Genomic DNA, 17,770 nt, shown 5'->3' with positions numbered 1-17,770 from the left:
TTTATTGGTTTTTCACAGAGAGGAAGAGAGAGGGATAGAGAGTTAGAAACATCGATGAGAGAGAATTATCGATCAGCTGCCTCCTGCACACCCCCTAACTGGGGATGTGCTCGCAACCAGGGTACATGCCCTTGACCAGAATCGAACCCGGGACCTTTCAGTCCGCAGGCCGATGCTCTAACCACTGACCAAACCGGCCCCAGCTGTCTAAGGCCTTTTCGTAACCGAATTAACTGGCTTCCAGTTGAAATCCTGAAAGTATCAATATTACCTTTTTTCCCTCAGTATTTAAAAATCAGAAGTCAACACTGAAGTAGGTAATACAGTTTAGATATTTTTTAAGTCTTTCTATTAAAGTAATGTTGACCAAACACACATTAATTCCTCTCGTCTCTTACCACTGGTGAGAAAACAAAACCTCAGGCCCTGTAAGGACGGACAAAACCGAGGGCCGTGTGCGTCTCTGAGATGAGCTCCGTGCCCGGGGGCCGTACCTCGTTTCTGGATGAAGACCCTGAGCAGGGGGTTCGCGCTCGACACCGCCTTGCAGAAGTTGTCATCGTTGTTGATGGGCAGCAGGTCGCCGTGCACGTCCGCGTAGCCGATGGTCACCTCGGTGTTGGCGATGTGGTGGGTGTGCACTACCAGCTGGTAGAAATCCTCAAACTTCCCGGGCTTCTGGCGGTCTAAGGAGAACCTTCGGAACTCAGCCCCAAACTACAACGCAAGATACGGGCGTCAGCGAACAGCAGGGAAAGGGCACCGAAGATGAGTACGTGCTTACGGAGCTTCTACAAGGCCCGGGGCACAGTGGCCATCAGGGCCCGGCCCCCGTGGAGCTGCCATGAGCCCGCGAGGGAACCGCTGACTCCACGAGGGCGCCGTGCTCAGGTGGCAGGGGGAGAGCAGCATCAACATGAACAGCAAGCACAACCGATGGAATAAAACGCCCGTTTCCCTCCTCACCGGGTCTGGGGCCGGGGACCACCCCTGCACAGCCCTGCGCAGCTCAGATACTCGGGGACAGGGGAGGCAAGTGCGTCTGACACGTCTGAGCTTTTTCCTAAGGGCACAGGAAGTCCGGGAACAATTTTAATTTTAAGCAAGAAAATGATTTTATATGATTTTCATTAAAAAAACAAAAAAACACAACAAATAGCTGTACTTCAAAAGGATCAGAAGTGGAAGCAAAATAGAAAAAAAGGAGGAAAGAAAGAAAGAAAGATAGAAAGAAAGAAAGAAAGAAAAAAGAAAGAAAGAAAGAAAGAAAGAAAGAAAGAAAGAAAGAAAGAAAGAAACGAAGGAAGATGGAAGGAAGGAAGATGGAAGGAAGGAAGAAAGGAAGGGAGAGAGAGAGGGAGCGGGAGGGCCTGGTACAAACGACGATTCTTGTGGAGACAGAGAACATAGAGGTCTCTCTTAAAATAAAAAACAATAAAATAAAAAGGCTCCGCCCTGGCCGGGTGGCTCAGTAGGTTGAAGTATCATCCCCTAAACCTAGGCTGTGGGCTCAACCCCCAGTTAGGGCATATACGGGAAACAGCTGATATTCCTCTCTCACATCGAGGTCCCTCTTCTTTCTCTTTATGGAAATCAATAAAAATCAATTCTCAGGTGAAGATTAAAAACAAAAACAAAGGTGGTCCTCAGATGTGCAATTCCCAGATGCACTCTTCCTGCTCTGGTTATTGCCCAGGCCCCTCTTTCCCGGCCTCCCAGCCCGGCCTGGCTCAGACACCCACAGAGCTGAGCTCCGGGCCACCTGCCTGCAGAGGACCCCGGGTCACCCCCCACCGGCGAGCTGTCCAGGGACCCAGAGACACCGCCTGTTTGTTTGGAGTGAGGGTTCTGGCTGTTGTTCCTCCCTTGGCAACAGGGACCTTCCTGCATCAGGCAGGACAGATTCTGTGCTCTTCAATAAAACTGCAAACAGACTATACTGGTTCCAAAATACACAAGAATGAAATGCCTGATGTTTACACAAAAGCGAGCCGCCATATCCTCTGGACATGATGTCAAGAGCAAACCCGCTCCAACCATACAGGTCTGCATGGTTCTCAAATCCGGGCAGGCATCGGCCTCCTAGATGCCCAAGCCCTGGAATTGGCAGCTCAAGAATTTGCGTTTTTACAAGTTCCCAGGAGAGGCTGATGCTGCTGGGACCGCACACATGAAACCACTGGTTTTAAGGGAATTAGTCTCCAGACATCAACTTCCACAGATCTCGGAGAGCCGGTCTCCTGAGGCATTTCCCTTCAGAAAGGCAAAAGAAAACAAACTCCTCACCCATCCTGCACTGCCCAGGAGTAAGAGAACTTCCAGGCACACACACAGCTGTGGGACAGCCCAAAGCTCTGGTTTGGGAAAAGCTGTCTTCGATGGCTGCCTTAGGGAAGAACGGCTCTGCACTCAGCAGGGCCTGGAAGGGGCCAGCGAGGGCTGGGGCCAGTGCCCAGAGCAGAGCAAACCTGAGGCACTTACAGATAAGCATCATTTTTCTTCTCAATATTTACTAGCATTCTAAGAATACACCATTGGCTAGCCCACACGCGGGTTATATATAAACTTTCTAGGACAAGAGATCAAACCTACAACATAGGTTTGTGGGTTTTTTTGTTTTGTTTTGTTTTTTTAATATATTTTATTGATTTTTTACAGAGAGGAAGGGAGAGGGACAGAGAGCTAGAAACATCGATGAGAGAGAAACATCGACCAGCTGCCTCTTGCACACACCCCCACCGGGGATGCGCCCGCAACCAAGGTACATGCCCTTGACCAGAATCGAACCCGGGACCTTTCAGTCCGCAGGCCGAGGCTCTACCACTGAGCCAAACCGGTTTCGGCACAACATAGGTTTAATGTGATTTTTTTTTTTTTTCCAGATTTGGTAAGCCAATCCCATCACACATGCTTACTTCAATATCAACCATCATTTGCCATCCCATATATCTAATATCTAGAGGCTCGATGCACGAAATTCCTGCAAGGGGCTCAGCCCTCACAGCCCCGACTGCCTCACGGCCCGGCCCCCCACCCACTGGTCATTCCAGAAGGTCGTTCCACCATTTGGTCTAATTGGCATATTAGTTCTTTATTAATAGGATGCTAATTTCCTGAGCAATTAGTTTTTGATCAGTACACACCATCTTCACCATTCTTTTATTTCATTTTTTTTTTCACTAAATATATCCAATGACTTTAATCATGTCTAATAAGACTAGTAAGAGTATTTCTGACTTCTGTAAATAAATCTTAGTTGAATATTCCCCCAAAGTGGGCACAACATGCTCATTTTCACTTAGGACTCAGGCCCGCCCTCGTTCCTCTCACGTCTCCTAGACTTGTGCACCATCCTGCAATTTAAGTAATCTGAAACAGCAGCCATTAAATCACTTGTTCTGCAATGTTTCAGTCTAACTGCATTTGGCACTTGATCTAAGATGCACCTCAATTTGTTTCTTAGTTCTTTAATAATTTTCCTCAAAATATGCTTTAACATGTTAAGGTTTTATTTTTTAGTATCAGGTGACACACAATATTACATTAGTTTCAGGTGAGTTTGGCAATCATACACTGGTCCCAGATAAGTCTAGTGCTCACCATACAGAATTATTACAATAATACAGGCCCTTGGCACGAAATTCATGCACAAGGCAGGGTGGGGAAGGGGGTCCCTCAACCCGGCCTGCCTCCTCTCCAATCCGGGACCCCTCAGGGGATGTCCGACTGTCAGCCAGACCTTTTGTAATCTGGGACCACTGGCTCCTAACCCCTCTGCCTGCCTGCCTGATCGCCCCTAACCACCTCTGCCCACCTGCCTAATTGACCCTAACTACCTCTGCCTGCATGCCTGATCACCCCTAACTGCTCCCCTGCCAGCCCGATCACCCCTAACTACTCCCCTGCCAGCTTGATCACCCCTAACTGCTCCCCTGTCAGCCTGATCACCCCTAACTGCTCCCCTGTCAGCCTGATCGCCCCTAACCCCACCTCTGCCTCAGCCCCTGCACCAGGGACCCAGGCTTCCATCCTTCGGCTGGCTGCAGGCACCCAGGACTCAGGCTTCCCTCCCTCTGGCTGGCCACAGGCACCTGGGACCTGGGATGACTTTGCCCAGGCCGGCGGCAGGCACCCGAGACTGGGGGCGGCTTCGCTCTAGGCAGCTTAATCTGGGCCCAGCTTTGTCAGGAAGGACGGCCAGAAGGTCGTCCGGAAGACGTCCAGTCAATTTGCATATTACCCTTTTATTAGTATAGATTCTGACTCTATTTCTTATGCTGTACTTCACACCCCCGTGACTATTTTGTAACTGCCAACTTGTATTTAATCTCTTCACCTTTTTCACTTAGTCCCTCAAACCCCCTCCTATTTGGGAACTGTCAAAATGGTCTTTGTGTCTATGAGTTTGTTTCTGTTTTATTTTGTTTTTTTAGGTTCCACTTGTAAGTGAAATCACATAGTATATGTCTTTCTCTGTCTGAGCTATTTCACTAAGCATAATACCTTCTAGATCCAATCATGTTGTCACAAATGGTAAGATTCCATTCTTTCTTATGGCCTTGTAATATTCCATTGTATACATATACTATTAGCCCTGCACACAAATCCATGTGCCAGTAGCTCTCTGCGGGGTCTGGTTACTCCGTGCCCACTACCCAGAGGCTCTCCACAGCCCAAAGGCCCATCCGCAGAACGCCTGCCTTATTGCCAGGGCGACAAAACAAGCATTCCACCAGGCCACTCACACTGCCCGCTCTCAGTGGCCGCCCCCCCCCCCCAGGACTGGGGGACTCCAGCAGGGCTGAGAAGACTGAGCACCACCATCTTTGTGATGGAGTGATGGTTAATTTGCATATTACCCTTTTATTAGATAGGATATCACTGCTTCTTTATTCTTTCATATATTGATAGAGATTTAGGTTGCTTCCATATCTTGATTATTGTATATTTAAATGTTGTTCTTATTAATCTGTTTTAAAGCCTATTTTGTCTGATATAAAAGTATTACTACCCCCATCTTTTTCATTGATTTCAGAGAAGAAAGAGAGGGAGAGAGAGATAGAAACATCAATGATGAGAGAGAATCATTGATTGGCTGCATCCTGTACGCCTCCCATTTGGGATCAAGCCTGCAACCCAGGCATGTGCCCTTGACTGGAATCAACCTGGGACCCTTCAGTCCACAGGCCAACGCTCTATCCACTGAGCCAAACCAGCTAGGGCCATCCTATATCTTTTTTAAAAATACCTGTTGCCCTAAACAGTTTAGCTCAGTAGATAGAGCCTTGGCCCGCAGACTCAGGGGTCCCAGATTGGATTCCAGTCAAGTGTATGTACCTTGGTTGTGGGGACATTCCCAGTGGGAGGTGTGCAGGAGGCAGCTGATCCATGTTTCTCTCTCATCGATGTTTCTAACTCTCTATCCCTCTCCCTTCCTCTCTGTAAAAAAAAAATCAATAAAATATATATATTAAAAAGATACCTGTTTGTGGATTTTTAGGGAGGAAGAAAGAGAGAAAAAAACATTGATGTGAGAGCAAAGCATCGAAAGGCTGCCTCCTAAACCCCCGCCCCCAACCAGGGATTGAGCCCATAACCCAGGCATGTGTCCTGACCAAACTGGCAACCTCTTGGTTCATGGGTCAATGCTCAACCTCTGAGCCACCCTGGCTGGGCGATCAAATATATTCTTCATGTCAGTTACTGTATTCTTCATTTCCAAATGGTTCTTTTTTATGGTTTCTGTCTCTCCGGGTAAGTTCTCACTGAGTTCACTTATTCTTCCTGCAAATTCACTGAGCACCCTTATATAAACCAGTGTTTAGAATTCTGCATCTGATAGATTGCTTGCCTCCATTTCATTTAGTTCATTTTCTGGAATTTTATCCTGTTTTTTCATTTGGGACAGGTTTCTTTTTTCCCTCATTTTGGTTGTTTCTCTGTGTTTATGACCTGCTATGTCTCATGGTCTTGGCAGGGTGGCCTTATGTAGCAGGTGTCCTGTAGGGCCCAGTGGCGCAGACACACAAGTCGCCTGAAGACTATTAGAGTCAAACCAAAAGGACTCAGGAACTAGCTTGAGTAATCAATCTCCCAAGAGCCAAAGATGGGAGCATTTGTGTATTTGATCACCAATATGGATCATAATTGTTATGGGTTTAAACACATCCAGTATGTATCAATACATTTGTTTATAATAAACAAAAATTTATTTTTCACTCTTTGGATGATTCCATAGGAACCAACCCATTATTTTGAAAACTGGTAAAAAAAAAAAAAAAAAAAAAAAAAAATCAAGCACTCTTTCATTTGTTATCAGGAAATTCACAGAGGTACTCCTTATTTCCCAGAACTTGCAGACAAATAAACTGTCATTCTATTATTATTTTGATAATATTTATTGTATTTCATAGCTGAACCCAACTATTTTTCCTACAACAGAATAGTAAAAGTGGGAGGGAGGAGGGGTTATCTCATAAAATTAAAAAACATCGGGACCGGTTTGGCTTGGTGGATAGAGCATCGGCATGCGGACTGAAAGGTCTCGGGTTCGATTCTGGTCAAAGGCATGTACCTTGGTTGCGGGCACATCCCCAGTAGGGGGTGTGCAAGAGGCAGCTGATCGATGATTCTCTCTCATTGATGTTTCTAACTCCCTATCCCTCTCTCTTCCTCTTTGTGAAAAAAATCAATAAAATATATATTTTTTTAAATTAAAAAACATCATCTCAAAGACAAAGAAGGCCAATAAGTAAAAGTGAATCGACTTGTAAATGTGATTTATTTATATTCCCCTTAAAAATATTAAATAAGTAATAATAATATGATCATTTTACTGAAATTAGAAAATAAACAGTCTATCTACCAACTTACCTACCAACTTATCTCATTTCCTGTTGTAGTTAAGAAGGGGAGGCTCCTGCAATGCTACTGGATAAATAATACCAGTTGCTACAAAAGGCTTCTTTGTCAAAGAGCAAGACCCTTCTCCTTGGTCAAGAAGCAAAGAGACAAAAGGGGGTAGAAACCCAAGAGGGCTAAGAGCTTGGGAAGTACAGAGTATTTGCTGTTTTAAGACATCAGCTCAAAGCACCTCTGGAACAGTGGAGTAATAATCTGCAAAACTCCACTCCTAAAAGCCATCAGAAAGACTATACTTTCAGGGATCATTTCTATAGTTCGTTACTAAAAGCCATCAGAACACTGGTGAAAAGGGTCCAAATAAATTTTTTAAATATATTTTATTGACTTTTTTTTTTTTTTTTTTACAGAGAGGAAGTGAGAGGGATAGAGAATTAAAAACATCAATGAGAGAGAAATGTCGATCAGCTGCCTCCTGCACACCTCCTACTGGGGATGTGCCTGCAACCAAAGTGCACGCCCTTGACCAGAATAGAACTTGGGACCTTTCAGTCCACAGGCCGACGCTCTATCCACTGAGCCAAACCAGTCAGGGTCAAAATAAATTTTTTTAGAATTGTGGCGTTTAACAACGGCTTTCAACAATCCAAGGAAGGTTTATTCTGAATCTCAGAGCAGCAAGCGGTGCAGTTTTAACTTCCTATCTCCCTCTCTGCAGCTTTGAAAACCAGCAGCCTAACAGCCTGAGAGGGACACAACCCGTTTGCTGCTCACCCCAAACCCCTCACCCACAGAACTGTCACTACCAGGCCTCCCTGGAGAGCCCTACTCACAGGGGAAACCCCTTTCCTCGGGGCATTTGTTAAAACCATCAGCAGCAATTGTTTGGTGATTTAAGATCATATGATAAAAGTTGTATTTTAAATGAAATCTATACAACATATACTGGAAATTGTTTGTAACTACATTTACTAGTAATATGAGAAAATTAGATCCAACTTCCAAATACATTATAATCTGTATAGAGGTAATTCTCAAAATTCTTTTAGGGGAATGTGATGTTTGAAGACTTCAGGGTATAGGAACCACTGCGAAAGTGCCTGCGGTAAGGTGCCAGCTGACGCAAACAAGAACTGGACAAACACAATAAAAATGAATGCTGGGGATTCACACCTCTTAGGACGACAACTATAACATGCACGCGCATACACACACACACACACACACACACACACACACACAAACACACACACACACACACCAAAAAGCAAGTGTTGGTGGGCATATGGAGAAATTTGAGCCCTTCTGCACTGTTGATGGGACTGTAAAATGGTACATCCGCTGTGAACATACTATGGAGGTTCCTCAAAAAATTAAAGATAGAATTACCCTATGACACGGCAATTTCACTTCTGAGTATACAGCCAGGAAAACTGAGGTAGGATCTCAAAAAAAAAAAAAAAAAAAAAAAAAAAAAAAAGCTAAAGTGTAGATGCAACTCAACTATCCATCTACAGATGAATGGGCAGGCAAAGTGTGGTCCATCCATGCAATGGAATATTATTCAGCCTTAAGAGGAAGGAGGTTCGGGCTTATGCTACAACTTTATGATTCCACTTATATTTGATGTACTTAATGAGTGGTCAAAATCACAGAGACAGAGAGTGGAATGTGGTTGCCAGGGGCTGGGAGGAGGGGGAAGGGGATGCTGCTGCCTCATGGGTATCGAGTTTCAGCTGATAAGATGGAAAGAGTGTGGGAGACAGAGAGTGGTGATGGCTGCACAACAATGCAAGTGTATTTAGCAACACTGAACTGTACATTTAAAAATAGTTAAGATGGTAACTTTTGTTATGTGTAATTAAAAAAAAATTTTAAAAAAGGGAACAAAGATACGCTGGGCAATGAGATGTCCCTGGCAGCTTTGAGAAGCGCTGACATGTTCTCAGAGCTCTGGAAGGCCACCCACATGTACAGGCCGCGTGTAGGTCAGGAAAGTCCTGAAAAGCCTGTAATCCCTCACATCTGGCTGACCTTGGAGTTCTGTACAGTCAGGAAGCGGAGGCTAGAGGTGTGAAGTGCCGGAGGGTTGAGGATGTGCTCCAGCACGCACACAGAGCCCCTGAGCACAGGCAGAAAGGCTGGCTGCTCAAGTCACTGAAGGACCTCTCTATCCACTCATCAGCTGAACCCCTGAGCTGACCACGCAGAGACATCAGTGGTCCCACTCCCCACGGTGAATACAAATGCAATTCAATGATATTAAAATCTTACCTGCCTTTTTGCAGATATTGACAACCTGTTCCTAAAATTTTTATGTAAATGCAAGGGACCCCAGAAATCCAAAAGATTCTGGAAAAACAGAGTTGGAGGACTCAGACTTTTCTTTTTTCTTTTTTCTTTTTTAATATATTTTATTGATTTTTTTACAGAGAGGAAGGGAGAGGGATAGAGAGTTAGAAACATCGATGAGAGAGAATCATCTATCAGCTGCCTCTTGCACACCCCTTTCCAGGGATGTGCCCTCAACCAAGGTACATGCCCTTGACCGGAATTGAACCCGGGACCTTCCAGTCCGCAGGCCGACGCTCTATCCACTGAGCCAAACCAGTTTCGGCAAGACTCACACTTTTCAATTTCAGAACTTACAGCATAGAGCTGGCATAAAAATAGACATACAATCAATAGAGTAGGATTGAGAGTCCAGAAAAGAACAACCTTACATTTGCGATCCATTGGCTTTTGATAAGAATGCCAGGAAAATTCAACAGTGGAAAAGAGCAGTTTTTTCAACAGATGGTGCTGTCTTGATATCCACATGCAAACAATGAGGCTGGATGCCTTGTTCAGATCATAAGCAAAAATGAACCCAGTAAACTGTGTTATAGTTTGAACCCAGTAAACTGTGTTATCTATATTGGATATAGACCTAATGTGAGAACTGAATTTATAAAACTTTTAGAAGGCATAGGATGAAACTTTCATTACTTGGGTTAGGCAATGACTCTTTGATAGGATTCTTTGACAATGCGTTGAGAAGAATTGGAGGAATCTGAACTCTCAGACGCAGCTGGTAGGAATGTAAAGCCCAAGTAGGGTGCTTTGAAAATCAGTTTCGAAGCTCCAAAAACTATTGTCCATAGGGCCCAGAAATGTCACTCCTAGGTGTACACAGGAACACATAGGTCCACACAAAAACTGTACATGAATGTTCACAGCAGAGTTATTTACAAAAGCCAAGAGTGGAAACAACCCAGACGCCCATCGCTGATGTTAGATAAACAAAATGTCGACCATCCTTTCCTGATTTTTAATCCTCACACAAGGATACACTTTTTAAATTGATGAGAGAGAGAAATGTCAATGTGAGAGAGAAACATCCATCGGTGGCCTCCTTTACATGCCTTGACCAGGGATCAAACCTGCAACCAAGGTATGTGGCCTGACCGGGAATCGAACCTGAGACCTTTTGATGCTCCAAACAAATGAGCCTCCTGGCCAGGGCTGGCCTATCCTTATAACTGCATATTATTTGGCCACAAAAAGGAATGAAGTACTGACATACACTAAGGGAAAGACATTACGTTAAATGAAAGATGCCAGACACAAAGACCACATATTGTGTGATTCCACTTACACTACATGCACAGACTAGGCAAATGCACAGAGAAAGCAGACCAGGTACTGGGGGTTGGGAGGAATTGAGAATAACCGCTAATGGGCATGGGGTGAAGAAATGTTCTAAAATTAGTGGGCATGGCTGCACAACTCTAAATGTACTAAAAACTACCTGATTTATACTTTAAAGGTGTGGTTTTTATTTCGTGTGAATTATAGCTTCTAGAGCTATTTTTAAAATATTACACCTTAAAGAATAATTGTTTTAAAATAGCCAGTTGAAGGCTGGTTGAAGGCCACACATCCAGAAACATGGAAACCACAGAAGGTCTGCTTTCTCCCGGACAGACAGGAACCCCAAGGGACCAGGGGTCCAACCACCTGCTGTCAGCACTCACCAGTTAGGAAGAGAAAGACCTAAGAACTGGGGGAAGGCCCCCAGTGATTGCCGGGCCCTGCAGGGGAGAAGCCAGAGATGATACTCGTCCAAGCTGGTAGGGCCAGCTTTTCCAGTTCAAATGGGTCCCACAAAGTTGAACTGGAAAGGAGGACGGAGGGCAGGACTCGGAACAGGATAGAACTTGCCATCTCTCACACGCCCCTCTCCGCCCTGGCCACAAACTGCAGAAGGCCCTCCGTCTCTCCTCTCCGATTCAGGAACTATAACTTTATACGAATGGTATTTCTGGAGTCACCAGGCTCTGACAATATAAATCTATTTTCACCGTTCAGTGTCACGTGACCCCCAAAGATACCATTACCATGATCGTTCCTTTTTTTCCAGGATAAAAGTATTAAGTATTACAATTTCCCTTTTCTTGATACCTAAGGAGGTCTCCCCACACTTACCCGCATGTTTAAATAACTCAATTGTGTTGTACAGACTAGTTTAACTCTGAGCAGGAGAGGCGTGCTTGGTGGGCGCCTCAGTCTGGCTGCCTGTCCTCATTCCCATAGTCACACCGACAAGCTCCCCACCTCCCGCCTCTTCTCCCAGTGGTCCTGTGGAGGAGGCAGCTGGACTCACAGATGCTCTGCGCCTGAGAGTCACCTGGCTCTCGGTTTGTAAGGTGCCCAGGGGGCATGATGGGGTGTCGTCAAACTCACCAGGCAAGGCCACAGGAGCCAGGCTATTAAGGAAGTCGTTACCAGTTAAAAATCTGCTTAGTAAGTAGGTCATTGTAAGACACCTCCCAAACCCCAAGCAGCCACGAATGTTTAATCACTGCACGAGCGAGGGCAGGAAAGGACCACGGCTCACAACCAGAGGGGCCCGGGAGGGCAGGGTCTTGTGCTGCAGCCTAGCTCACACCCTGTATACAGCAGGCACTCGAATCTCCACAAATTAAACTTCTGTTAACCGTTTTTAAATAAAACTCTAGAATTTCAATTAAGTTAACACTGACTGACAGTCACTAAACAGGAAGCCAGCCCTGGCCAGCTTGCTCGATGGTTAGAGCATCAGCCCATGCATGGAAGGGTCGCAGGTTTGATTCCCAGTCAAGGGCACCTACCTGGGTTACAGCTTGCTCCCCATCCCTGTCGGGGCAAGATCTGGAGGCAACCAATCTGTGTGTCTCTCTCACATCAATGTTTCTCTCTCTTTCCTCTCCCTCTCTCTCACTCACTCTCTCTCACACACACACACACACCCCTCACACACCCCTTCTTTCTACTCTCTAATGGAAAAAATATCCTCTGGTGAGGATTAACAAAAACAATAACAACAACAAGACACAGGAAGTCAGAGGTGAGCATGGAGCCGGGCTGGGTGGCTGCCTGCACCAGCCTCGCCCGGTGTGCCTGCCACAGCCCATCCCCCTGAGGCCGATGGCACGTGTCCTCGGGAAGGTGAAGATGTTCTCACAGGCACAACCCAGGAGGCCTGCGGGAATATTTGCAAATGGGATGAGCGACCTGAGGGTCGGGAAGCCAGCAGGGCACTGGCTTTGAGTTTATTTCAGACGTCAAAGCTCAACATTAAATGCCAATTTGAAAGGTACACAGTCCCGTGTGCTCGCAGCTATGCCCAGCGCTGAAGGTACTGGGTGTTTTCTTTAAAAATAAATAAATAAATAAATAAATAAATAAATAAATAAATAAATAAAGGCTTTGCTTCCAAATGACTTTCCCCAGAAGGAGGTGCAGCCATCATTTTCCTTCTCGGCTCCCTTTCGCAGGAGTGACCCCAGCACCCAACCACCAGCACACTTCCACAAGAGTGACATTTTAAGTGACGTGTTTTTGATTGAACTCCCTTCTCCAAACTGCCAATAGGAACTTAGGATAGATAGATAGATAGATAGATAGATAGATTGATAGATAGGTAGATAGATAGATAGATAGATGATAGATAGATTGATAGATTTTTTTAAAATTTTTTTTACTGATTTCAGAGAGGAAGGGAGAGAGAGAAACATCAATGATGAGAGAGAATCATTAACTGTGTCCTGACCAGGAATCTAACTGTGACCTCCTAGTTCAGTGGTCAGCAAACTGCGGCTCACGAGCCACATATGGCTCTTCGGTCCCTTGAGTGTTCTAACGCCACTTCTTCAAAATAGAGTCGCCCAGGCCAAAAACCGACTTCTGCGCCTGGGCCACAAAGTTTCAATCGCACCGTACATGTGCGCCCGCACGTGGTATTTTGTGGAAGAGCCACACTCAAGGGGCCAGAGAGCCGCATGTGGCTCGCGAGCCGAGGTCTGCCGACCACTGTCCTAGCTCATAGGTCTATGCTCAACCAGAGAGCCACAACAGCCGAGCAGCCAATGGAACTTATTCAACAGACACTATCCTGCCCTGGGCTTTTCAGTCATAAATTTCTTTCTAAATGTGATCCAGTTTCACCCTACCCCACATCCCCCACAGACCTCAGTAATAGTAGGCACTCAAAAAGCATTCAGAGAGCCAAAACCGGTTTGGCTCAGTATTCAGAGCGTCGGCTTGGGGACTGAAGGGTCCCGGGTTCGATTCCGGTCAAGGGCATGTACCTTGGCTGCGGGCATATCCCCGGTGGGGGGTGTGCAAGAGGCAGCTGATCGATGCCTCTCTCATCGATGTTTCTAGCGCTCTCTCTCTCTCCCTTCCTCTCTGTACAAAATCAATAAAATATATATTTTTTTAAAAAGCATTCAGAGAATGGACAATGAGTGTGGGGTGTGGGCTTGCAATCATCCTCAGGCTTTATGAAATAGCTCTAAGCTCCAGGTACTGTCTGTCCCTCACACTGGGGAACGCCGTGAACAGAACAGAAAAAAACGCCTGTCCTTACGAAGCTGCCGTCCCACTAGGGAAGAGAGACAGGAAAGGTAATGAACACCTACACCATACAGTATGTGAGGGTATCGTGCCAGAGGGAGAAAGGAGAGAACACCAAGGAGACGGGAGGACCACATCCACGACAGGGTCCACCGGGGGCCACGTGGGGCCAGGGCCATCCCAGCCCCGGGCCTGGGTCCCTCCCACTCGTCCTGCTCTGGCGCTGCTCTGGGCGTGGGGACGGGGCCTCTCTGGACTCCGATTCCCACGTGTGGGACGGAGCGGTGGGGCCTCATGAAGCCACATGCAGCGGTCTGGGATGCGACCTCTCTGGTCTTGATGCAATCACTGCCCTCGGTCCTGGACACAAGGCCTTCCTGTTCCAATATCCCCGAGTGGTCCTTGCCAGAGGTCCCTCGGTCACTTCCTATTGTCAGAGGCTGTGTCCATCTGGGACACAAAGTACTCCTGGGGGGGGGGGGGGGGGGGACGACCAGAGGGCTACAATACCCTTCCCAGGACATCCTCTGATACCTGTCCTACGACGCAGACCTGAAACGTGCCAACAGGTGGCCCCGGGGTCCCCGCAGCTCTGAGCCCCGTGCTGCTGGGAGGGCAGACAAGGCCCCACCCATCGAGGCCCGCCCCACCCGGCGGACTGCACCCAGCGGGGCCCCACCCTCCCACCCCCCCCCCCCCTGCTGTCAGGTGAGAGCAATGGCAGGTCATCAGAAACACAGACAGATGGGGATGGAAAATGTTCATCAAAATGTTTACAGTAGAGAAGAACGGAAGCTGTAAATGCCCGTCAAACAGAGGAAGCACATGCCCGGGGATGAAATGAAGAAGCCAGCAGAGTGCTGTTTCAGGGTTAATGACTCAGGAAGCCTTTACGATACGGAAACTCACGGAAAGCACAACTGAATGCGATCCCAATGAGGTCGGAAATCACAGACCAAGCAGCGGGGCCTGGCCCAGAGAGGGACTTCTCCGAGCCAGGAGCCGGAGCCCCGCACACCTGGCCCGCCCACCCCCACCATGAGCCAGGGTCTCTGGAGCTGGGCCCGGGCTCCTAGGTTCTAACACCCAGCTCCTGCCCTGACCGGCGTGGCTCAATGGTTGGATGGTGGTCCTGTGCACCAAAGGGTCACAGGTTCGATTCCTGGTCCGGGCACATGTGGGGGTGACAGAGATGTTTCTCTCTCGTGCTTCTTCTCTCTCTAAAAAATCAATAAAAACATTACTCAAGTCACACAGGCTCCTGTGTGATGTCTTCAGATGAGATGTGTGGGAATGTACTGAAATAAAAGAAGTTCATAAATATGCATTGAAAAAAAATCAATAAAAACATATCCTCCGTGAAGATTAATAAAGAATAATAATAAGCCGGGACCAGTTTGGCTCAGTGGATAGAGCGTCGACCTGTGGACTGAAAGATCCTGGGTTCGATTCCGGTCAAGGGCATGTACCTTGGTTGCGGGCACATCCCCAGTGGGGGGTGTGCAAGAGGCAGTTGGTCGATGTTTCTCTCTCATTGACGTTTCTAACTCTCTGTCCCTCTCAATTCCTCTCTGTGTAAAATCAATAAAATATATTTTTTAAAAAATTATTTTTAAAAAAAGAATAATAATAATAATAAAATAGCCAAAACCAGTTTGGCTCAGTGGATAGAGTGTCAGCCTGCGGACTGAAAGGTCCCGGGTTGGATTCTGGTCAGGGCATGCACCTTGGTTGCGGGCACATCCCCAGTAGGGAGTGTGCAAGAGGCAGCTGATCAATGATTCTCTCTCATCGATGTTTCTAACTCTCTATTCCTCTCTCTTCCTCTCTGTAAAAATAAATAAAATATACTTTAAAAAAAAAAAAGATTTACCTTCCTTAAAAAATAATAATAATAAAATAGAACCCCAGGCCCTGCTCCTCACGGTGCAGCAGCAGCAGCGCCTGGGCCTGCTGAGATGCACGGTCTGCGTCCCAACAAGACTCCCAGGGAGCACACCGGCCCAATGGCAGGAGAGCACCCTGCTAGTCACCACTGCGGGCTGGTTCACTGAAGGCCAAATGGGACCAGGCCCTGACCTCCTGTGAGTGTCTTCATGGGCTGGCGGTTTGCTTGGCAGCCAGATGATGCGCAGTCATCACATGTGCAAATGTGCAATTACACACTGAAAAATGCAAATGAAGGCACGGCAGGACACAGGCCTGGGTTTAAAGAGCAGAGAGAGCACAGGGCATGACCCACAGCCCCGCCCGCAGGACCAGGCCGGGAGCCAGGAGTGCGGTGCAGGAGGTGGCTCTGTGGCTGGCATCTCTGATGCCCCCCCTATTCATCAAGGCGGGTTCTGGAGTCACAATCAACACAACATTCAGAGGAAGAGGACCCTCAGTCTCCTTGTCGGGTTTTGGGGGTTGGAGGTCACATGTCTCTCTCTGAACCAATCACTGCATGGGAGTGGGGCTCCCTAAGACCATCAGAACCCCCTCGAAGAGCAGGGTCAGGGCTTCCGTCAGGAAGGGGGCCGGACCCAATCACAAAAGGAGCATGCATGTCAGAATCCATGCAAGCATCTGGGGACCGCTTTCGGGACAGGGCCAGGAGCTTGTGTGCAAGTGCACAGCCATATAGAAAACGTAGAAGGGCCCCCCTGTGGGCGACGGTCACAAAGCACAGCCCGCACCTGACAAGGCACCTGGGTCTGCGGGAGCGGGGGCCTTGCCACGGCACGACTCCCCGGGCTGGCACGTCAGGACAGTTGAAAACCGGGCCACAGACCGGTGAGTCAGACTGGGTGGAGCTGAGGGAGAGCCTGGCCCCTTCCTGTGCCCAGTCCACCCACCACGATCCGGAGCGATGATGGGGCTGCCGTGGGCACCTACAGAACTGCCCCGACAGGCCCACGTCCTGCGCGGGGCTGCCGGGGCTGCTGAGGCCGGCGGACCCACTGCACTGGGGTCACCTCTGCGAGCACCCGGTGCCCTGCACCCACGGGCCCAGCACTGCTCTGCAGGCACGGGGCAGGGCAGAAGGGGGAGGACACGGGGTCAAGAACGGGGTCTTTGGCCTCCGCCCAGCAGGGATTTCTAGTTTGGGGAGAAGACGTGGCCAAGCTTTGTGTGCAGGCTCTTTAATCCTAACTCCTACAAGAGGGCTCACTGTCCCCACTCACAGACAGCAGCCTGGGACCTGGGAGGACTCAGGAAGCTGCTCACAGTCTCAAGCTAGCAAACAAAGAGATCGAGGCTGAGACAGGGAATTCAGACAATCCTGAGGAGCCCCTATGGCAGGCCGAGGCTTCCACACGGAAGGTCAGGCAGGAGCAGGGACGCCCATGTGGGGAGGGATTCCCCGGGGGGACAGGACAGCTGACCGTGTGGCCACGGAGGGGCTGCTCTAGGAGCTGGGGCGCAGGTACGGGGAGACCCTGGTGCTGTGAGACGTGAGCTGCAGACGGGCCCACTCACGGCGGCCGCCTCCATGGGGCATTCCGGAAGCACAGATCCACAGGCAGAGGAGCCTGGACCCTGGGCCGTGCAGGGAGGCAGGGTCACACCCCAGTGCGAGCTCACGATGGACGGGCACAGGCTGAGGAGGGAAGCGGTCTGGTCGAGGGTGTCTTATCAACACAGACAGCAGGGCAGAGTCGTTCAGAGCAAGGCCCGGGACCGACACCAGGTCCCAATTCCTGACTCACCGTTACAGGCTGCATACGTGACTCTGGGCTATCTCAACCTCGCTGACTGCATTTCCTTCTTTGTGAAAAAGGGACAAAAGCACATCCCTAATAGGGTTGTTGTCGGAATCAAATGCAAGTGTGCGTGCCAGGAGATCCAGCAAATGGCAACTGCTCGCCAACGGCTACGACCAGCCCGTCCACAGAGGCCACCCCCCGCTACTCCTGCCCAACAGAGCTGGTGGGGTGAGGGCGCACACTGCCTCCTGGGGTAGACCTTCCAGGGCACACACAGGCCGCCCTCTGAGACCCACACGTGCAAACACAGTAAGGACGCCTCCTGCGTGTGCAGCTTCATA

General features: G+C 48.3%; 1 protein-coding gene across 1 annotated transcript in view; it reads right to left on the bottom strand.

Annotated features, from left to right (window-relative positions):
* The window catches only part of PARD6G (par-6 family cell polarity regulator gamma), a 73,585-nt gene that overhangs the window by 45,495 nt on the left and 10,320 nt on the right, over window positions 1-17,770 (bottom strand). Inside the window, exon 2 of the mRNA XM_084888050.1 lies at window positions 495-717. Within this exon, the coding sequence (XP_084744176.1) occupies window positions 495-717 (223 nt within the window). The remainder of the gene's footprint in view (window positions 1-494; window positions 718-17,770) is intronic.

The sequence above is a fragment of the Pipistrellus hanaki genome (genome assembly GCF_964339955.1).
Source record: "Pipistrellus hanaki genome assembly, chromosome: 6".
NCBI lineage: Eukaryota > Metazoa > Chordata > Mammalia > Chiroptera > Vespertilionidae > Pipistrellus > Pipistrellus hanaki.
This window is presented reverse-complemented; position numbering and strand designations above follow the sequence as displayed.